This window comes from Nerophis lumbriciformis, linkage group LG03, assembly GCF_033978685.3.
Source record: "Nerophis lumbriciformis linkage group LG03, RoL_Nlum_v2.1, whole genome shotgun sequence".
NCBI classification, from domain to species: Eukaryota; Metazoa; Chordata; class Actinopteri; order Syngnathiformes; family Syngnathidae; genus Nerophis; species Nerophis lumbriciformis.
In genome coordinates, this window is record NC_084550.2 from 10,100,001 (window position 1) to 10,124,255 (window position 24,255).

At 39.3% G+C, this 24,255-nt stretch overlaps 1 protein-coding gene and 1 long non-coding RNA gene across 4 annotated transcripts in view; one reads left to right on the forward strand and one right to left on the reverse strand.

The window, feature by feature from the left end:
• The window catches only part of stpg2 (sperm-tail PG-rich repeat containing 2), a 316,591-nt gene that overhangs the window by 54,658 nt on the left and 237,678 nt on the right, over nucleotides 1–24,255 (forward strand). For all 3 annotated transcript variants that reach the window (XR_009811882.1, XM_061933387.1, XM_061933396.1), the window contains exons 8-10: nucleotides 1,306–1,465; nucleotides 6,385–6,548; nucleotides 6,661–6,753. Coding sequence is in view for 2 of the 3 variants with exons in the window: in XM_061933387.1 (XP_061789371.1) it covers nucleotides 1,306–1,465; nucleotides 6,385–6,548; nucleotides 6,661–6,753 (417 nt within the window). In the remaining variant the exon portion in view is untranslated. The remainder of the gene's footprint in view (nucleotides 1–1,305; nucleotides 1,466–6,384; nucleotides 6,549–6,660; nucleotides 6,754–24,255) is intronic.
• Nucleotides 1–24,255, reverse strand: part of LOC133578896 (uncharacterized) — a 150,831-nt gene that overhangs the window by 36,923 nt on the left and 89,653 nt on the right. The gene's annotated exons all lie outside the window — the stretch shown is intronic.

The following is a 24,255-nucleotide window of genomic DNA, read 5'->3' on the forward strand; positions in this document are numbered from 1 at the left end:
TTGTAGCCAGTTAGGTTTTAGTTTTAAGCATTAGATATGACGACAAACCCTTGTCGTCTCACTGTCATGACTTGGTCCTGGGTGTTTGCTTTTCCGGAAGGCAACGGAAAGTTGGCTCGGGCGAGACGGGAATGTGAGTACATGATTGTTTATTACTATCAAAAAAAGTACAAACGAAAAGCGCGCACAGTGGCGGAGAACAAACTATGAAACCAAAAGACTATAGCATTAATAAACAAAAACTTACTTGGCTTGGACTAAAGTTGCAGCATGAAAGATGGACATGAAAAAACAAGTGTCAGGAATGTGAAGAGCATAAATGTGGGATGTCGCCAGAAAGACAAACTGAAAACAATGAACTTAAATACTACAGACATGATTAACGAAAACAGGTGCGTGACTCAAAACGTGAAACAGGTGCGTGACGTGACAGGTGAAAACTAATGGTTGCTATGGTGACAAAACAAACAAAAGTGTACAGTCAAACATGACTAAAACAAAACATGATCACACAGACATGACACTCACACAACGTGTTCCAGACATCTACAAAGCAATTAACTACCGGCTCCCACCTACTGATACGGAAGAGTATTACACGGTTACGCTGCCGAGCTCTAGACAGCACCGACACACAACAACGGCACATAATTTGCAGATTATAATTAGTGGTTGGCAAAAAATATTTTTAACCCAAATATGTGAAATTACATCATCTCCCACGGCACACCAGACTGTATCTCACTTGAAAAACACTGTACTAACATATACGAAATCGAACTATACACAACTTTGTATTAGAAATGGCAACAGTGGAGGTGCATGTGCATGTACGAGCCAGTCTGCACCACAACAAGGAGATAAAAAAAGAACAAACTTATTTACTCCAACTTCGGACTACAACAGCAAACTCGCGCAAAGCTCCCCTGATAAATTTCGACCATATATGGAGATACAGGTATCTGCCGACGTAACTAGTGACAATTACGTCACCAGATACTCAACTGTGATCATTTTGGTGACAATAACCCTGACATGAAATGTTCATATCAGTACATCCTTAGCACTTCACAACACTGCAAACAAATAGCATTAGCGTGTCTCAGCTGTAGGCACTCAGCAAAGAAAACTAGCCTTTATTTGTCATTTTAAAGCTAAACAGAAAGAGCTTTTCAATGGCATGATGATAAACGTCCACTAAAGTGGACCTAAAGGGACATGACTGAAGACACTTTTCCTCACAACTCTTTCCTGCCCCCACGCTAACATTTGTCTGTCTCATCCTCTGCCTTGTCCATCCATTAGAGGTTCAAGCCTGCCAAAGAAGCGTCGCCTCCTGTCGGCACGTATAACGACCCGCGCTGTGCCCTGCAGACACTACACAGCACAACGGGGCCCAGCAAAAGCCCTTTTGGCGGCACAGCGGCGCGCTTTCCTTCTAACCGCAACAAAGGCTTCACACCAGGTCGGTTTGTGTTTGCTTCACTTGTTTCTATCGGGTCGAAGGTCCCCAATTAAAAGCTAAAGTAAAAATGGTGCATTTATTATAATTCACTCCCATATGTTTTACTGTCAAATCAAGTAAAATGCATACTAAAATGAGACACAAATGTACAAACCCCATTTCCATAGGAGTTGGGAAATTGTGTTAGATGCAAATATAAACGGAATACAATGATTTGCAAATCCTTTTCAACTCATATTCAATTGAATGCACTACAAAGACAAGATATTTGATGTTCAAACTCATAAACTTTATTTTTTTAATTGCAAATAATAATTAACTTAGAATTTCATGGCTGCAACACGTGCCAAAGTAGTTGGGAAAGGGCATGTTCACCACTGTGTTACATGGCCTTTCCTTTTAACACTCAGTAAATGTTTGGGAACTGAGGAGACACATTTTTTAAGCTTCTCAGGTGGAATTCTTTCCCATTCTTGCTTGATGTACAGCTTAAGTTGTTCAACAGTCCGGGGGTCTCCATTGTGTTATTTTAGACTTCATAATGCGCCACACATTTTCAATGGGAGACATGTCTGGACTACAGGCAGGCCAGTCTAGTACCCGCACTCTTTTACTATGAAATCACGTTGATGTAACACGTGGCTTGGCATTGTCTTGCTGATATAATCAGGGGCGTCCATGGTAATGTTGCTTGGATGGCAACATATGTTGCTCCAAAACCTGTATGTACCTTTCAGCATTAATGGCGCCTTCACAGATGTGTAAGTTACCCATGTCTTGGGCACTGATACACCCCCATACCATCACAGATGCTGGCTTTTCAACTTTGCGCCTATAACAATCCGGATGGTTCTTTTCCTCTTTGGTCCGGAGGACACAACGTCCACAATTTTCAAAAACAATTTGAAATGTGGACTCGTCAGACCACAGAACACGTTTCCACTTTGTATCAGTCCATCTTAGATGAGCTCAGGCCCAGCGAAGCCGACGGCGTTTCTGGGTGTTGTTGATAAACGGTTTCCGTTTTGCATAGGAGAGTTTTAACTTGCACTTACAGATGTAGCGACCAACTGTAGTTACTGACAGTGGGTTTCTGAAGTGTTCCTGAGCCCATGTGGTGATATCCTTTACACACTGATGTCGTTTGTTGATGCAGTACAGCCTGAGGGATCGAAAGTCACGGGCTTAGCTGCTTACATGCAGTGATTTGTCCAGATTCTCTGAACCCTTTGATGATATTACGGACCGTAGATGGGGAAATCCCTAAATTCCTTGCAATAGCTGGTTGAGAAAGGTTTTTCTTAAACTGTTCAACAATTTGCTCACGCATTTGTTGACAAAGTGGTGACCCTCGCCCCATCCTTGTTTGTGAATGACTGAGCATTTCATGGAATCTACTTTTATACCCAATCATGGCACCCACCTGTTCCCAATTTGCCTGTTCACCTGTGGGATGTTCCAAATAAGTGTTTGATGAGCATTCCTCAACTTTATCAGTATTTATTGCCACCTTTCCCAACTTCTTTGTCACGTGTTGCTGGCATCAAATTCTAAAGTTAATGATTATTTGCAAAAAAAATAAAAATGTTTATCAGTTTGAACATCAAATATGTTGTCTTTGTAGCATATTCAACTGAATATGGGTTGAAAATGATTTGCAAATCATTGTATTCCGTTTATATTTACATCTAACACAATTTCCCAACTCATATGGAAACGGGGTTTGTAAAACAATTCCAACAATTTATTTGACACTGATTCTTAAGATTCCCTTATTATAAATAAAGTTTCAAAATAAAGTGCTTTTGAACATAAAGTGAAAATAAAATGAACTGTGCATAAAATATTCATTATAAGTGTGTCTTTCAGTCAAATGCCCTTTTCTTGGGTCAGGGGTCCTTAAAGAGTTAAAACAGTTTAGGTCATTACATTATAATTAGGGGTGTCACGGTACGTGTATTTGTATTGAACCGTTTCGGTACGGGGGTTCCGGTTCGGTTCGGAGGTGTACCGAACGAGTTTCCACACGGACATATTAAGTAGCGTAACGCTGGTTGTGTAAACAATGCACACCGAGGCACAACACACGGCATGCTAGCAGCTAACGGGCTAGGATAGACTGACCATACGTCCTCTTTTCACCGGACATGTCCTCTTTTGCGGAGCTGTCAGGGCGGAGTTTCTTAAATGCCTCAAATGTCCAGCATTTTGAGTTAGGGTTGCGTGTATTTTCAATGTAGGTTCAGGGTTAAGAAGGGGTTAAAAACAAAACAAATTGTGCGCGCAGCAGCATTGGTGAGGGAGGGGCAGAGACAGAGAGAGAGAGAGAGTTATGATAAACGCGCATGCGTTGCCAGGCTCTGCTTTTTATCCATAGATTTATCACATTTAATGTTTTATTATCTATAGCAGGGGTGTCAAAAGTGTGCCCCGGAGGCCATTTGCGGCCCACAGCTAATGTTTTAAAGGCCCACGGCACATTCTAAAAATACTATTAAAATAAACAAAAACATAACAAAAGTGAAATAAAAAAGCTAAAAGGTTAAATGTAATTTAGAAAAAGTTGCAATGTTGACTAATAAAACAAAGCTGTTTTTTTTCTTCTTTCAAACTGTCATTGCTCAAAACATAATAATGAATCAAAATCAATGTTATTATGAATTATTGACCTATCCAAGGTTCCCATTACTTCACATCAAATATTCCACTAAGAAAAATATTCTTGGTGGAAGATTTTGCAAATTTGGTAACCAAAACATTTATATTTTGTTGTTTTCTTACTGTACCGAAAATGAACCGAACCGTGACCTCCAAACCGAGGTACGTACCGAACCAACATTTTTGTGTACCGTTACACCCCTAATTATAAGCATTATAATACACTCCCATTTGTTTGGCACATTAAATTATATAGAGAGTACAATAAATAATAAAATAAGTAAAAAAAAAAAACACAGCTGCTGCTCACTGCTTCCCTCACCTCCCAAGGGGATGGGTCAAATGCAGAGGACAAATTTCACCACACCTAGTGTGTGTGTGACAATCATTGGCACTTTAACTTAACATTGATAAATGTACATTTATTTTCCACTCAATTTGAAGGAACCCTACCCCCACAAAAACCTTCTAGGCCAGGAGTTCTCAAACGATTTTCACCAAGTACCACCTCAGAAAACACTTGGCTCTCCAAGTACCACCATAATGACTAAAATTGAAATGCAGTAGCGTAGTAGGCCTAAGTTCATTAAAACAATTTTTTAACAAGTATATTTATTATTTTAGGCCACTGTAACAATACACACAGTTTGAACAGTAACACTGTGTTTGAATATAGGAAGATAAAGCACTAGTCACTTGATAAATTAAGTGACCATAGGGCACACCGGATTATAAGACGCACTGCCGATGAATGGTCTATTTATGATATTTTTTCATATATAAGGCAGTCATATTATTATTATTTTTTTTTCTAAATGTAAAACACTTCCTTGTGGTCTACATAACATGTGATGGTGGTTCTTTGGTCAAAATGTTGCATAGATGATGTTTTATAGATCATCTTCAAGCCGCTTTCTGACAGTCTCTTCCGGATGCACCTTTTTGTGGACGGTCTTATTTACGTGGCTCACCTTCGACAGCGTCTTCTCCCTGTCATCTTTGTTGTAGCGGTGTAGCGTGCAAGGACGGGAGTGGAAAAAGTGTCAAAAGATGGAGCTAACCGTTTTAACGCCATTCAGACTTTACTTCAATCAATAACGGAGCAGCATCTTCTCATCCGGAAACCGTCCCGACTGGAACTCTCTAATAACTAAAGTTCCTTGGGTGAATAATGTAAACTCACTACACCGGTATGTTTTAGCGCTTTCATGGCGAGTTTACTGACAGATATAAGTAAGAACTTTACATTACTTTATATTAGAAATGGCAACAGCGGAGGAGGAATGTCCCATAACAAGAACATAGAGAAAAAGATTAAGCTTATTAACTACGGCGTCGGTATGGACTACAAAGGCGGACGCGTGTGAATTTTCAGGACTTATACAGGTCCCAAATACAGATCAGCAGGTACCAGAAGGTAAGAAAAGTTGATTTTGCATAACGGCAGATAATATGTCTTACCTTATACACACACCATAATAATACTTGTATGTTTAATGCGCCGACAATCCATCAAGCTGTGCGGCTTCATAGCAATAAGGTGCATATATAAATAAATAAATAGGTTACTGTACAGATAGTTTAAGTACCAAAGTCGAACTAAAACATTTTGATAGATTTTTGAGCGCTGTGTGTAATGTTCTATATGTTCAATGGAACATATAAAATGTTGGTGTTTTTTACTTGAGTCATATTGCCATCATAGTGCAGTCCACATGTATCTCTTATGTTTGACTGGCATCTACTAACACTTATCATTATACCATGTACCAAATTCAATTGCTTCGAGGTCGGTAAGCAAAACTAGAATTATTCTGTACATTATGCGCACCGGGTTATAAGGTGCACTGTCGAGTTTTGAGGAAAAAAAAGATTTTAAGTGTGCCTTATAGTCTGGAAAACACGGTAATTTAATAATGACTTATTGCAAAAAATATTGGCATTAAATAAACATATATGTTCTGTTAAACGGTAACATACTGTAAGGTAGACAGTGGTGTTCTTTTATATGTTTTGGTTTGATAAATGAGCAAAAGCCCATTTAAATAACATCCAGTACTTTGGGGCAGGTGTCCATCAGCATGGCACACTTTCACTTGCTTCATTACAAAAGTGCTCCAAATGTGTCAAATTGCATCTCTTTTGCACAGCCTCAGGTCACCTCAAACATTTTGTTTTGAATCTGGTGCATCAAAAAAAAAAGAAGCTCATCATCTCTTTCTGCTGTATCTCCCTGCATATTTTCTTCCATCTGCGTCCAGGTCCCGGGTCGTACGACGTCTTTGCCTACGGTTTGGCCCAGGAGAGTTTTAAAAGGGCCTTTTTAGAGCGAGCCAAGAAGGGAGGCTTTGGCTCCACCACTAAACGCTGCAGCATCTTCTTCAATAAGGAATCGATACAAGGACCGAGTCCAGCAGAGTACGAGGTACTGAGGGGATGATCAGTGGCTAGTTTGATCTCTTCATCTTTTTCTGTCCTCAGTCGGTCCCGAGAGAAAACAACCTGACGTGTGTATTTTCTACTCCATGTTCTCTCAGGCAGAAAAGCGTCCAGAGGAGCAGTACAAAAAGCAGTGCACGGCCGCATTCCGATCAGCCACACAGCGCCTCACGTCCTCACTTTTGCCAAAAGTAAGTTTCTTCTTGTTTTTGTCTTCTTTTTTTTGTTTGGACTTCCAAAAGTTAAAGCTCCTGAAATGCTACTTAACAAAAAACGTCTTTAGAAGAAAGAAGCGCCGCATTGCATGCCAAATTTTGTAGGACTTTTAATAAGAAGTGGGACATCACAGCAGTTGCATCTGACCCACTATCACACCAAGAATCCAGTTTCTCTCTTTTCTTTGACTGCTTCCTGACTTCTACGCCACTTACTTTTTAGTTCATTAGACTTTTTTGCTACTTTTCCTTTCATCGCCCTTATTGCTGTTTCTTCCAAGAACAGTCCTGCCAGTGTTCTCCTCCCCAAACTGAATGGGAACGTCCTAAATTGACTCTTTGATGAGCCATTTGTTTTCTTTTTTTTTTTTTAATGACTACGCTGCAAAAAGTCAGTGTTCAAAAACAAGAAGAAAAAAAATACAAAAATGAGGGGTATTTTATTTGAACTAAGCAAAATTATCTGCCAATAGAACAAGAAAATTTGGCTTGTCAAGACTTTCCAAAACAAGTAAAATTAGCTAACTTCAATGAACCCAAAAATACCTTAAAATAAGTATATTCTCACTAATAACTGCACTTTTCTTGGTAGAAAAAAAAGAGACCTTTTTGCTCAATATGTTGAAACATATTCTTAAATTAAGTAAATGCTAGTGCCATTATCTTGACATAATGATATGCACTTTTTTTTTCATGCTTGAAATAAGAAATTATTACTTTAAAAAAGTAGTTTTTTACTTGTGAGTGTTGATGACACAGCTTTGCAACAGTTAATATTCTAGTTTCAAGCATGTTTTACTCAATATAGGTCATCAAATCTCAGCAACAAGCTGTAATATCTTACTGAGATCATTTAGGACCAAAACCCTTAAAACAAGTAAAACACTCTAACATAAAATCTGCTTAGTGAGAATAATTATCTTATCAGACAGAAAATAAGCAAATATCACCCTTATTTGAGATATTTAATCTTACTTAGATTTCAGTTTTTGCAGTGAAGTTATCAGAATCAGGTAATACACCAACTTATATTCTTGTCTTCATGAAAGAAAGGAATCTATATGTGTTAAACACGCTTGTATTATCATTAAACACCGTTAACTTGTTAACAAAAACGTGCCTTTCATAAATAAATAAACATAAATTATATATACAGTATGAATGAGGTAGATCCTCCTCAGCTTGGTCAATAGAAAGAAAAGTAGCTTGCCTGCAGAAAAAGTGTGGGCACCCCTTATCTACACAATTGAAACATCCAGTACCAGTGTTTCCCACACATTCATTTATTTGTGGCGGCCCGCCACGAAAGAATTACGTCCGCCACAAATGGATTTTTCGGCTTTTGACTCGCTCGACCGCTCATAAAAGCAATGGGACTCTGTCTGTGAATGTACCTTGTAGTTACAACTCCGGTGCAGTAGGTGGCGGTAGCCTACTATGCATTGTAACTCCGCCAATAGCACTTAATTCACCTGGTGGGCAAGAAGAAGAAGAAGAAGACGGCGGAGTAAAAGAACGGACCGACCGGATCAAAATACGAGGGTAATATAGGTTGTAGGTAGATAAGTTATAGCTGCATCGTTCGCGGCTCGTCATATATTAGGGACGGCGTGGCGCAGTGGAAGAGTGGCCGTGCGCGACCCGAGGGTCCCTGGTTCAATCCCCACCTAGTACAAACCTCGTCATGTCCGTTGTGTCCTGAGCAAGACACTTCACCCTTGCTCCTGATGGGTGCTGGTTAGCGCCTTGCATGGCAGCTCCCTCCATCAGTGTGTGAATGTGTGTGTGAATGGGTAAATGTGGAAGTAGTGTCAAAGCGCTTTGAGTACCTTGAAGGTAGAAAAGCGCTATACAAGTACAACCCATTTATCATTTATTTAACGTTAATCCGCGATTTCACCGAGCGTTTCACTGACGGTGCTTCATTAACACCGCCGCTGTTGTCACGTCACGTGTTACAATACCGACGAGCTAACGTGTCCAGGTTATAACCCTGTTGTCAATAAACACACGTGGAGACGGTGCTTCAGATACTGCATTAATAATGAAGCTAAATTGTCCACTGTCCACTGCAGCATGTGAATGCAATGAAAAGAATAAAATCTGAGCCAACCAGCTGTTAAAATGTTGTCCAGGTTAATGTTTTGGCCATTAAAGGCCCTTCATTTCAAGATTTCAACTGTGATCGGGCTTTAAACAGGTGGCTGACCTGTTCAGATGGGTGTAACTCAGGGGTGCTCACACTTTTTCTGCAGGCGAGCTACTTTTCAATTGATCCAGTTGTGGGGATCTACCTCATTCATATATATAATTTATATTTACTTATTTATGAAATATATGTTTTTGTTAACAAGTTAAAGGTGTTTAATGATAATGCAAGCATGTTTAACACATATAGTTAATATTGTTAATAAATTAAAGGTGTTTAATGATAATTCAAGTATGTTTAATACATATAGTTAATATTGTTAACAAGTTAAAGGTGTTTAAAGATAATACAAGCATGTTTAACACATATTGTTAATAAATTAAAGGTGTTTAATGATAATACAAGTATGTTTAATACATATAGTTAATATTGTTAAAAAGTTAAAGGTGTTTAATGACAATACAAGCATGTTTAACACATATAGTTAATATTGTTAACAAGTTAAAGGTGTTTAAAGATAATACAAGCATGTTTAACACATATAGTTAATATTGTTAACAAGTTAAAGGTGTTTAAAGATAATACAAGCATGTTTAACACATATAGATTCCTTTCTTTCATGAAGACAAGAATATAAGTTGGTGTATTACCTGATTCTGATGACTTGCATTGATTGGAATCAGACAGTGGTGATGATAACGTCCGCATTTTCGAATGGAGGAGAAAAAAAGTCCTCCTTTCTGTCCAATACCACATGAAAGTGGTTGGTTTTTGGCATCTTATTAATCCAGCTTCTGTACTCCTTTGTATACACTTTACAAGAAATACATTGTCGGCAAACTCCGTAGCTTGCTAGCTTGTGCACGCCAGCTTTCTGAGACTCTTATTTTGGTAGCGCAACTGTGCAGTTGGTCTTTGGAGTTTTGATGACAGGTACGGCGCCAGAGTCTGTTGAAATAAAGTGTTTCTCGCCTTCCTGTCGGTAATTTTAATGAGCTAAATATGTACATAAAGTGTTGTATTTATATTCCAACTCCGCGTTCTTCTTGGTCATCGCCGCGACCGCCGTCACCCCCGTCACCCCCCGCCCCCCGACCACACCACCACAAATAGATGCCTGTCCTGTGGGAAACACTGAGTACAATATCTGTATCTACAAAAAAACAATAAAATATTCAAAGAAAATGAAAAAGAAACAAAGAAACATTGTCTATCCGAAAAGGAGCAGAAAAAAAGCAAAACCTTCTATTGTCTTGCCCCGTTGGTAAAAGGCTGTGGTCACACTGCAGGGTCGGATATCCGATTCTGATTTCTTTTAGCGGGTGATCACATACAAAAAAAAAAGAAATGATTTCTAATGTGAATGCAATCCGACCCGCATGCCGACATGGCGTCATGACGTCTACACTGGAAATGAGCCAATCTCACCAAATTGTTTTTTTCCCCCTGAGACAATTAATTCTGTCGCACGTTTGCGACATGTTTTGAACTTGTTAAAGAAAAGAACACCATTTTCGGACTGTCTTGCCTTTAGCCATGTACACTAAATAAGCTATTCAGAGGCCAGCAAGAACCACAATGAATTGCGTTTTTGCCTTTATTTGAGCTTTATAAGAGAGGTACAGTACCTTTTCCTCCCTATGAAGTAAGTCTGCTCTGGCATCGTTTTTCAGGAAAGGTTGTTCTCTTTACAATTAAAACTTTCTCTAGTGCAGAGTCTGCTTGTCAATCCCGCCTCTTATATGTGCAGTATGTATTCCTCGCCAAAGAGTCTTTTTTTTTTTTCAACCCACGCCTCCTTTTTTGCCAAGCTGGTCTGTTGGCTTTTGGGGACTCATATTGCATTAGTGAAATGAACCAAACTTGTCAAAAGGGTAAAGAAAATCCCCCAAAAGGCACACATACTGACTGAAGCGCCGAGACGTGACTAGAACAGTGTTTTCAACCACCAGATACAGTCTGGTGTGCCGTGGGAGAGGATCTAATTTCACCTATTTGGGTTAAAAATATTTTTTGCAAACCAGTTTTATAGTCTGCAAATGATGTGTTGTTGTTGAGTGGTCGGTGCTGTTTAGAGCTCGGCAGAGTAACCGTGTAATACTCTTCCATATCAGTAGGTGGCAGCCGGTAGCTAATTGCTTTGTAGATGTCGGAAACAGCGGGAGGCAGTGTGCAGGTAAAAAAGTGTCTAATGCTTAAACCAAAAATAAACAAAAGGTGAGTGCCCTCTGTAGAGGAGACTGAGGAGATTTCAGGTTGATAGGACACTGATGAGGATGTTCTATTCATCTTGTATCGAGTCTATTTTAAAGGGGAACATTATCACAATTTCAGAATGGTTAAAACCATTAAAAATCAGTTCCCAGTGGCTTATTGTATTTTTCAAAGTTTTTTTCAAAATTTTACCCATCACGCAATATCCCTAAAAAAAAGCTTCAAAGTGCCTGATTTTAACCATCGTTATATACACCCGTCCATTTTCCTGTGACGTCACATAGTGAAGCCAACACAAACAAACATGGGGGAAAGAACAGCAAGCTATAGCGACATTAGCTCGGATTCAGACTCGGATTTCAGCGGCTTAAGCGATTCAACAGATTACGCATGTATTGAAACGGATGGTTGTAGTGTGGAGGCAGGTAGCGAAAACGAAATTGAAGAAGAAACTGAAGCTATTGAGCCATATCGGTTTGAACCGTATGCAAGCGAAAACGACGAAAACGACACGACAGCCAGCGACACGGGAGAAAGCGAGGACGAATTCGGCGATCGCCTTCTAACCAACGATTGGTATGTGTTTGTTTGGCATTAAAGGAAACTAACAACTATGAACTAGGTTTACAGCATATGAAATACATTTGGCAACAACATGCACTTTGAGAGTGCAGACAGCCCAATTTTCATCAATTAATATATTCTGTAGACATACCCTCATCCGCGCTCTTTTCCTGAAAGCTGATCTGTCCAGTTTTGGAGTTGATGTCAGCAGGCCAAGGAAGCTAGGGTCGATGTGAGTCAAGACATCCAGGGGGTTTAGCTCGCTCGTCTGCGGGAACAAACTGCCGCCATTGCTTACCGTGCTACCGAGGTCCTTTGTCCCTGAATTGCTCACACACTCCGGAAGATTCAATGGTGGTCTGGCGGCAGATTTCTTTGACTTTATCGTTGGAAATGCATCTGCTTTGAGTGTCGCAGGATATCCACACATTCTTGCCATCTCTGTCGTAGCATAGCTTTCGTCGGTAAAGTGTGCGGAACAAACGTCCAATTTCTTGCCACTTTCGCATCTTTGGGCCACTGGTGCAACTTGAATCCGCCCCTGTTCGTGTTGTTACACCCTCCGACAACACACCGACGAGGCATGATGTCTCCAAGGTACGGAAAACAGTAAAAAAAACGGAAAATAACAGAGCTGATTTGACTCGGTGTTTGAGAAAATGGCGGATTGCTTCCCGATGTGACGTCACGAGAGCGAATATTAGAAAGGCGTTTAATTCGCCAAAATTCACCCATTTAGAGTTCGGAAATCGGTTAAAAAAATATATGGTCTTTTTTCTGCAACATCAAGGTATATATTGACGCTTACATAGGTCTGGTGATAATGTTCCCCTTTAACTTATTCTATCACTTCCTGGTTTGGTAACCCCAGTGTGGCCAATAAAAACAGACTAGGTGGTATAATCAAGGTGTGCCAAAAGACCATAGGCACCACCTTGAACCCCCTGAACCAGATCTATCAGGTCAGAGTCATCCAGAAGGCAAAGGCCATTCTGGTCAACCCTCAGAACCCTCTCTTCTCAGAGTTTAGACTCTTGCCCTCAGGATGCGGGTACGCCCCTAGTAATAGAAAGGCCAAAAACAACAGATACATAAGAGCCTTTGTTCCCTCAGCTGTTGACTTTATAAATGAGCTTCTTAAACAAGCTTAGCTGCTATGCAGTCGCTTTAGTGGGAAGCGACGTGTGATGATTAGTTTTTATAGTATTACAAATGCTTTTAGTTTTTATCTCAATGCCTTCATGATGGTTTGTATGTTGTATGTATTTTATGTATTTGTACCTTGTTTTTACTGTTGAACCTTGTTTTTAATGACTACTGCTGCAAACCAAGATTTTCTAAGTCTAAATCTAAGTCTAAGTCCTAAGAAAAGGCAATGAAAGTTAGGGAAGGCTATGCAGATCAAAACTACAACTGAACTGGCTATTAAGTAAACAAAAACAGAATGCTGGACGACAGCAAAGACTTACTGAGGCGCAAAGACGGCGTCCAAAATGCACATCCGAACATGACATGACAATCAACAATGTCCCCACAAAGAAGGATAAAAACAACCGAAATATTCTTGATTGCTAAAACAAAGCAAATGCGGGAAACATCGCTCAAAGGAAGACATGAAACTGCTACAGGAAAATACAGAAAAAAGAGAAAAAGCCAGCAAAATAGGACTAAAACACTACACACAGGAAAACACCAAAAAAACTCAAAATAAGTCACATGGTGATGTGACAGGCCGTGACAGTACACCTACTTTGAGACAAGAGCTATATTTATGCATGCTTGTTTATGGTTTGAATTTATATCCAATAATTGCGACGACGACTTTTTACTGTCAACTGAGTTTCATTTTTTAATGATTTCTGCTGGTGGTGTGCCTCCGGATTTTTGTCTCACGCAAAAAATGTGCCTTGGCTCAAAAAAGGTTGAAAAACACTGGACTAGAAAGTCCCCTGTGCAGGAAGTGAGTGGAGGGCCCCGCCTACACTACAACAATGAGCCCTGTGTTTTGTCTGGCAGGTATGACTGAATAAAGCGTTTGCACACAGAGACATGGTTCGCACGCGGAGGCTTACTTGACTCGATCTAAAAAGTTTGTAAATGGAAAAGTCCACAAATAGAAGGGTTTGAACTGGAGGTTCCACTGTAAAGCCTTGATGGCAGTAGTTAGCCACATGCCACTCTGCAGCCCAAGGGATAGAACAAAGCGTGTCATCTGGCTATTAGACGGGAATAAGACGAGAAAGATGGAAGGATGAAGGTGCCACGCCTGTTATTTCATCTCTTTCATGTGCTGAAAGGCTTCCCGTGGAGGACATTTTAGTTCTTGGGAAGTGATGGCAATCAGAAATCTGTGTTACTTTGACTCTCAGAAGCTGTCTACTGGCGACCCTTGAACGCACCATGCACACCTGTAATCGCTCTTACTTTCATACCTTTCTCCCTTAAACATCCTTTTTTTTTTTTGCTATGTTCAAGCAAATCCATGTTGACTGAAGTGTTTTTCATTTGCATAATTAAAACTTTTGACGTAAATGTCAAACGTTTTCATCATCCACATCCGCTCTTTAAAGACTTTATGATTCTTTTATAGCATGCAGCATAATGACGTCCTAGCGAGATACTCCATGCAGCGATGACGTGATATTAAATTGGCAGAAAAAAAGGAAAATATCACAGAAGAAGCTGCGATGAATAAAATAGAAAAAAAATCCTCATATTTGAGTTGCATGGGGATGCCTTTTTAAAAGCATTGCATCTACTCACATACCCCCTCTGGTGGCCAGAGACTCCATCATAACATGACAGTTGCGATTGTGCCTTATAATAATAATAATAATAATAATAATAATAAATTAGATTTATATAGCGCTTTTCTAGACACTCAAAGCGCTTCACAGAGAAGTGAGAAGCCATCATTCATTCACACCTGGTGTTGGTAAGCTACTTTCATAGCCACAGCTGCCCTGGGGTAGACTGTGGCTATAAGAGAAAATTAACCAGTGGCGGGCCGTGCGTTTCCCACCTAGGCCTTCAGTGATGTACGAAATCAATGATTACCTCTCACAATACCATAATTGATGTAACCACATGACAATTGCTGGAGAAATAATATACAGGAACACATGTACGCCCTACTGTGCATTGAATCACCTCAACAGTGTACAAAACGGGTTATTTTCTGGCGCATTTAAAAAACAATTAAAATGCATCAGCAATTAAAACTAGGGATGTCCGATATTGTCCAACTCTTAATTACCGATTACGATATCAACCGATACCGATATATACACAGTCGTATAGGTAAGGGGGGGGGGGGGGGGGGGGTGTATATTGTAGCGTCCCGGAAGAGTTAGTGCTGCAAGGGGTTCTGGGTATTTGTTCTGTTGTGTTTATGTTGTGTTACGGTGCGGATGTTCTCCCGAAATGTGTTTGTCATTCTTGTTTGGTGTGGGTTCACAGTGTGGCGCATATTTGTAACAGTGTTAAAGTTGTTTATACGGCCACCCTCAGTGTGACCTGTATGGCTGTTGACCAAGTATGCATTGCATTCACTTGTGTGTGTGAAAAGCCGTAGATATTATGTGATTGGGCCGGCATGCAAAGGCAGTGCCTTTAAGGTTTATTGGCGCTCTGTACTTCTCCCTACGTCCGTGTACACAGCGGCGTTTTAGAAAGTCATACATTTTACTTTTTGAAACAGATACCGATAATTTCTGATATTACATTTTAAAGCATTTATCGGCCGATAATATCGGCAGTCCGAGATTACCGGACATCTCTAATTAAAACATATCTTATGTTGTACTGTCAAAATTAAAATTGCAAAAAACATTAAAAGTGAAAAAATAAAATATTTGAACTCACAATTTGTAGCACCTATTCGACGCCGTATAAACCAGTGGTACCTCTCGTCGGCTTATTGGAGTGGAATAGGCGAGCATTTCCCTATTTCATGGCCAGAACAGCTTGGCCGACATGGTCTCACAAGATGTAGTTTCTCTTTACATATCCTTCTTGAAAATGGCCTTGCAAATATACATCTGCCACCTAATCAACATTTTGTTTTCCTTCTCTGCTATCCCGGTCTGGCTACGGCACAACACTTCCTACTTCCTGCTAAATTGAAACTCACTTTGGAGTGACAAGTGAGTATCCAATCACGGTCTCGTTAACATCAGGCTACTTAGATAGGCTACTGTCAATAACTTGTGATCTTGATGGCTATCGCAACTGTCTATCAACTCTGTGTTCTCAAATTCATCCGCTAACGGTCCCGGTGAGAATTCAATCACAGCAGGCGTAAATGCACTGCAAAAACTGAAATCTAAGTAAGATGAAATATCGCAAATAAGGGTGATATTTGCTTATTTTCTGTCTAAGATAATTCCTCTCCCTAAGCAGATTTTATGTTAGAGTGTTTTACTTGTTTTAAGGGTTTTGGTCCTAAATGATCTCAGTAAGATATTACAGCTTGTTGCTGAGATTTGATGACCTATATTGAGTAAAACATGCTTGAAACTAGAATATCAACTGTTGCAAAGCTGTGTCATCAACACTCACAAGTATAAAACTACTTTTTTAAAGTAATAATTTCTTACTTCAAGCATGAAAAAAAAAAATCATGACTTTGACACAATTATGTCTCATAATTAAAACGGATGGCAGCCAAATGGACTTTGCTGTTTAATTTTCAATGACATAGGTACTCATATAGCATACTTGCCAACCCTCCCGGATTTTCCGGGAGACTCCCGAAATTCAGCGCTTCTCCCGAAAACCTCCCGGGACACATTTTCTCCCGAAAATCTCCCGAAATTCAGGGGGACTCAGGTTCATTCCCAGCGCAGCAACACACAACAACAGCAGTCACGTTTTCGTCTACCGTAAAGCAGTCCGTCTGCCGTAAACAGCAATGTTGTGACACTCTTAAACAGGACAATACTGCCATCTAGTGCATTTGATGAAAGCACTTTTGTGCGTGCCACACAGAAATGCATCATCAGAGAGGGTGTTCAGCATGGTTAGAAAAATAGTGACAGAGAATAGAACAAGGATGGACAATTCAACCCTTAACTCAACAATGAGTAGATGAGTGTTATGTGTGTGTATATGTGTAAATAAATGAACACTGAAATTCAAGTATTTATTTTATATATATATATATATATAATAATAAAAAATAAAAAATTATAGCTAGAATTCACTGAAAGTCAAGTATTTCTTGTGTGTATATGTGTGTATATATATATATATACAGCCTGTACCCACCCACTCTGTGCCCTATACAAACCATGGTATGCGAATGCTCCCATTAAAATCTCCTGACGATTGAGGGTACCCTCCCTCATGAAACAGGCCTGTAGAGATGAAATAGTCTTGTGATTTTTTTTCCCCACACATACATATATATATATATATATATATATATATATATATATATATATATATATATATATATATATATATATATATATATATACATATATATATATATATATACATATATATATATATATATATATATATATATATATATATATATATATATATATATATATATGTATGTGTGGGAAAAAAAATCACAAGACTATTTCATCTCTACAGGCCTGTTTCATGAGGGGGGGTACCCTCAATCATCAGGAGATTATTATATATATATATATATATATATATATATATATATATATATATATATATATTCCTTGCACACTAATTGACTGAAAGAGCACGCACTTGGCGCGATGATGTCATGTTATCGATGGGAAAATGCAAGAAATGTAATGCCGAGCGCATATCATTATGTCAAGATAATGGCACTAGCATTTACTTCATTTAAGAATATTTTTCAACATACGGAGAAAAAAGGTCTAATATTTGTTTTTTCTACCAAGAAAAGTGCACTTGTTATTAGTGAGAATATACCGTATTTTTCGGAGTATAAGTCGCACCTGCCGAAAATACATAATAAAAAAGGAAAAAAACATATAAGTCGCACTGGAGCCCGGCCAAACTATGAAAAAAACTGCGACTTATAGTCCGAAAAATACGGTACTTATTTTAAGGTATTTTTGGGTTCATTGAAGTTAGTTAATTTTACTTGTTTTAGAGATTCTTGACAAGCCGAATTTTCTTGTTCTATTGGCAGAGAATTTTGCTTATTTCAAAGAAAATACCCCTCATTTTTGTATATTTTTCTTTTCTTTTTAAACACTGACTTTTTGGAGTTTGTCACGTTCAACCTTAGGCCAACTAGAAGGCCTTACTGACAACAACCTGTGATCTGATTGGCTGTCGCAAACTGTCTATCAACTGTATGTCCCCGTTCACATAGACGCCCGCATTGTTGATTCTAAAGGCAGATTTGGTACAGCATGGCAACATAAGCTAGCTGAATTCTGATTGGATACAAACTAAAACTAAAACCAACAGCACTGGAAGGAGCATAATATGACACGAAGAGAATTTGAATACTTTTAGTTATTTAGGGAAAGTAAAATAAAAAATAATTTGATCTTTAATTATGATCATGATTTCTGGTCATGTTAGGCCAGCAGAGAAGGCCTTGCTGGCACAAAATGAAATGTGTTAGTTTAATCAACACATTTAACTTTTTTTTAATGTTTCTACATTTTAGAATGTTTGCACAGTTAAATGTTTTATGATGCCTACAGTTTGACCCTGGAACAGATGAAATCACTTCACATCATATGTAATGGGGGGAAAGGCTTTCCTACATATCTTCTTTACGGTTTCTTTCTCTGCCATAGACAACAATTTACCTGTCGCCTTCACTCTCTCCTCGTAATGGCCTCCCCCCCCACCTCTGCCGAGGTCGTGGGATACCCCGAGGCAGTGCCCGGAGAAACAGAGTGAAGAATTTAATTTGGACCGATGTTCTCCCCCAAGGCGGTGGCATTGCTTCTCCCTTCTATAGATTAGTGACACATTGCACTGTCCCTCCAAGCGACAAGGCACAGCTTTGACTCCCACCTCCTTTTTGGCACTTTTTAGCCACTTTTTCTTCATTTCTGTCGATGTGATTCTTTTACGATGAAATGAATAAAGGTCCACATGGATTCCAACTGTAACTACATGAGAAAACTGAAGGCTTCTGAGTGGCAAAGACAAATGTTGGAGACTAAAACATCTACTAATAAATGGCTTTTATATGTTCCAGGGTTAAACTCACCATCAGTACTTGGAAATGTACAGGAAATAATGGGTGTTAACCGGTAGATCATACTTGCCAACCTTGAGACCTCCAATTTCGGGAGGTGGGGCGTGGGGGCGGGGGGCGTGGTTGGGGGCATGGTTAAGAGGGGAGGAGTATATTTACAGCTAGAATTCACCAAGTCAAGTATTTCATATATATATATATATAAAAAGAAATACTTGACTTTCAGTGAATTCTAGCTATAAATATATATTTATTATATATATATATATATATATATATATATATATATATATATATATATAAATAAAATAAATACTTGAATTTCAGTGTTCATTTATTTACACATATACACACACATAACACTCATCTACTCATTGTTGAGTTACGGGTTGAATTGTCCATCCTTGTTCTATTCTCTGTCACTATTTTTCTAACCATGCTGAACACCCTCTCTGATGATGCATTGCTGTGTGGCACGCACAAAAGTGCTTTCATCAAATGCACTAGATGGCAGTATTGTCCCGTTTAAGAGTGTCACAACATTGCTGTTTACGGCAGACGAACTGCTTTACGGTAGACGAAAACTTGACTGCTGTTGTTGTGTGTTGTTACCGCGCTGGGAGGACGTTAATGAAACTGCCTAACAATAAACCCACATAAGAAACCAAGAACTCGCCCTCCATCATTCTACAGTTATAATGATTGGGCAGGCACGTTGTTTGTATTGTGGGAAAGCGGACTCAGGTCCGCATGGAGCTGGAGGGGGCGTGGCCTCCAGCTCCGCCTGAATTTCGGGAGATTTTCGGGAGAAAATTTGTCCCGGGAGGTTTTCGGGAGAGGTGCTGAATTTCGGGAGTCTACCGGAAAAATCCGTGAGGGTTGGCAAGTATGCGGTAGATGTATTTAAAAATATATATATTTGAAAAAATCATAATGAAGAAAACACATTTTGCAAACATATTTTTAAAATAATCACTAGCATTTTATACAACATGGTACAGTTTGTAAAGACAAACATATTTTTAGTTAGTTCCCATTATATTAGGGTGCAGAACATCCCATTTGATTAGAGATGTCCGATATTGGCTTTTTTGCCGATATCCGATATTGTCCAACTCTTAATTACCGATACCAACCGATACCGATATATACAGTTGTGGAATTAACACATTATTATGCCTAATTTTGTTGTGATGCCCCGCTGGATGCATTAAACAATGTAACAAGGTTTTCCAAAATAAATCAACTCAAGTTATGGAAAAAAATGCCAACATGGCACTGCCATATTTATTATTGAAGTCACAAAGTGCATTATTTTTTTTTTAACATGCCTCAAAACAGCAGCTTGGAATTTTGGGACATGCTCTCCCTCAGATAATCCTGATACCCACTACAACTATGGGAAATACTATACTTTGACTTTCACAAAGTGCATTATTTTTTTTAAACATGCCTCAAAACAACAGCTACAAAAACAATGAAGGCACACAGCTTCAGTCCAGAGTATACTAGAGTAATAAAGTAAACAATAACATAGTCCTCCTTTAGTGCAAGACTGTGTGGTACTACTATTTTTCAGTGTTTGCTTTTCATCCATCTTCCGCTTGTATTCATCGTGTATCTCCTTATGATTCTTGAAGAGGTGGGAGATCAAATTGCTCGTATTAAAGGAAGACGTCTTGGTTCCTCCTCGCATAACCAACTTTTTTTGCAGTCATTTCAAATTAACAGTTTTTTATCCGTCAGAGACACTTTAAAATAATCCCAAACCATAGACATGCTGTCGTTAGTCAGTCACCGAGCGAGCTGGCTTGTTAGCCACGGCTACAGCACCGGCAACAACACACTCTTGTTGTTGTTAAGCTCCGCTCGCGGCGGTTTGATGAGGTCATCAAGCGTCGTTTCTGTACCGCTCCGTACAGCGGCGTTTTAAAAAGTCATTAATTTTACTTTTTGAAACCTATACCGATAATTTCCGATATTACATTTTAAAGCATGTATCGGCCGATATTATCGGACATCTCTACTTGTAACCCAAACTTTTGCTCGCAACCTGAATTAGAATAACATAATAAAGGAAAACAATTACCCGAGAGACAGCTCTTATCCTGAAAAACTTGTAAGCTGGGGTACTGCACTATGATTATTTGAGTTTCATCCAATTATTTTTTCCTAAAGAAACAGGAAACAGTTTCAAGAAGTAACGCTATTCCCCCCCAATTGGTAAACAACAAATCCCATCAACAGAAATGAATATACATGCACGTTTTGTCCGTTGTCGGCTGCATGCAAATCTTTTACAAGCCGCAAAAGCCACAATGACAATAATAATACTGCGCACTAAAGCACATTTCACTTTATCTGCTTTAATATCAACATCATGCCGACAACAAACAACCCTCCATAACTCTGCTTCCTCGCTGTAACTGACGGGATGCAATCACACGGCCGATATTAAAACATGGGTTTTATTATTGCACGCGCCACTGACACAGCAGCTTTCATAACGCAGCAGTGTGGTGGCAGAGCAATAATGAAAACAAGGAGACACATTTCCATCTCATGTCGAAGAAACACCGACGGACATTCTTCCATAAATGTAACACTTTGTCCTCCTATTTGTGGGCTACAAAGTCCTAATACCATAAATCAGGCGGGTATCTTGAACGTTAACATGGAGACACACACCATTGTAGAGTGCACTAGAATGCTAATTGTTGTTAAAGACTGTTGTAAGATTTAATACAGCACAGGGGAACTTCTTTATATGCCGCACTTATCAATATCAATTTACATTGGGTAGATGTTAGGATTATATCCTAAAATCTATATTTTGTTATATATTGCAGCCCCAACACTGCAAAAACTGAAATCTAAGTAAGATTAAATATCTCAAATAAGGGTGATATTTGCTTATTTTCTGTCTGATAAGATAATTCTTCTCACTAAGCAGATTTTATGTTAGAGTGTTTTACTTGTTTTAAGAGTTTTGGTCCTAAATGATCTCAGTAAGATATTACAGCTTGTTGCTGAGATTTGATGACCTATATTGAGTAAAACATGCTTGTGTCATGTCTGTGTAATCATGTTTTTGTTTTAAGTCATGTTTTGTTTAGTTTCTGTCTTTTCACTCCCTTGTCTTGTTTCCATGATTACCCCATTAGTTTCACCTGTTCCACGTTTGGACTCATTGTGCACTCTTGATTGTCACCATAGCAACCCATTAGTTTTCACCTGTCACGTCACGCACCTGTTTCACGTTTTGAGTCACGCACCTGTTTTCGTTAATCAAGTCTGTAGTATTTAAGTTCAGTGTTTTTAGTTTGTCTTTCTGGTGACATCCCCACATTTATGCTCGACACATTTCTAACTCCTTTTCATGTCCGTCGTTCACACTGCTCCTTTTTTGTCCATGCCAAGTAAGTTTTCTTTATTCAAGCCATAGTTTGCAAGTTTTGTTTAATTGTTCATAGTTTCTGCCCTTGTGCAAGTTTTGTGTTTATAGTCAAGTTTTGTACTTCCGCCCTTGTGCGCGCCTTTAGTTTGTTCCTTTTGTTACTGTAAAATTAAATATGTATTCACCTGCAAGTCATATCTGGTCCAAATGTTAATTTGCACCACGGGAGAACAAACCACGCCATAGTCCATGTCTTGACACTTGAAACTAGAATATCAACTGTTGCAAAGCCGTGTCATCAACACTCACAAGTATAAAACTACTTTTTTAAAGTAATCATTTCTTACTTCAAGCATGAAAAAAAAAATCATGATTTTGACACAATTGTGTCTCATAATTAAAACAGATGACAGCCAAATGGACTTTGCTGTTTTATTTTCAATGAAACAATAGAAAACACGTACTCATATAGTAGTACAGTTGGCACAGTACAGTAAACTGACAGTTAATATTTAAACATTTAACATGTGACATTTTTAACAATTTTGAACAGAAATAGTTCATGCACATTTAGATAAATTCTTCAAAATTACAATTAAAACATTTTTGGCCGGGAGCCGGGCTGTATATATGCGCACTAATTGACTGAAAGAGCACGCACTTGGCGCGATGATGTCATGTTATCCATGGAAAAATGCATTTTTAGACAATAAGATTTGCCTGAGCGGCTAGGACAGGGGTCGGCAACCCGCGGCTCCGGATTCTTTGATCACTCTGATGCGGTTCAGCAGCTTACTTGCTGAACCCCCCAATTTTCCCGTGAGACTTCCGGATTTCAGTGCCTCTCGCAGAAAACTCCCGGGATTAATATCCGCCGATTTTCACCCTTATAGCTATAATAAGGGCGTGCCATGATGGTACAACATTTGGCGCTCTCTACAATCTGTATTAACAGAGTGCCAGCCCAACACTTGTTATACATTACACATCTTCTGCTTGCACACGTACGTGACAGCAAGGCATAGTTTGTCAACAGCCACACAGGTTACACTGACGGTGACCATATAAAACAACTTTAACACTTTTACTAATAATGCGCCACACTTTGAACCAAAACCAAACAAGAATGACAAACACATTTCGGGAGAACATCTGCACCTTAACACAACATAAACACAACAGAACAAACACCCAGAATCCCATGCAGCCCTGACTCTTCCGGGCTACATTATACACCCCTGCTACCACCAAACCCCGCCCCCACCTCAACCCTGCTCCCTCACACATCAACCCCCCCCCCCCCCCCCTCCCTCTGTGCGTCGGTTGAGGTGGGCGGAGTTTGGTAGCGGGGGTGTATAATGTATCCCGGAAGAGTTAGGGCTGCATGGGATTCTGGGTATTTGTCCTGTTGTGTTTATGTTGTGTTACTGTGCAGATGTTCTCCCGAAATGTGTTTGTCATTCTTGTTTGGTGTGGGTTCACAGTGTGGCGCATTATTAGTAAGAGTGTTATAGTTTTTTTTATACCGCCACCGTCAGTGTAACCTGTGTGGTTGTTGACCAAGTATGCCTTGCTGTCACCTACGTGAGCAAGCGGAAACACCATACAACGTGTGGCTGATCAGGTACGCTGGTTGTAGTGGGTGCTATATGCTGTACCATCACGACATGCATGACGCTGACAAGCGCCACTCATTTGAAACCCGCGTGCCGCACAAGCTTTCAATTTCCATATAAAGGTGTAGGCTGCGTGTCTGAGACCCCTGGTTTATACATAGCACAAATCAAAAATAAAACTTTGTACGCAGTGTTATTTCATTTAAAATTTCAAAAAATTTTTGCGGCTCCCATTGTTTTCTATAATTTGTGAAACTGGTCAAAATGGCTCTTTGACTGGTAAAGGTTGCCGACCCCTGGTCTAGGAGATCCCGAGAGTAACAAGCGGTTGCCTTTCCATTAAGAACAATGAATTAGTTTT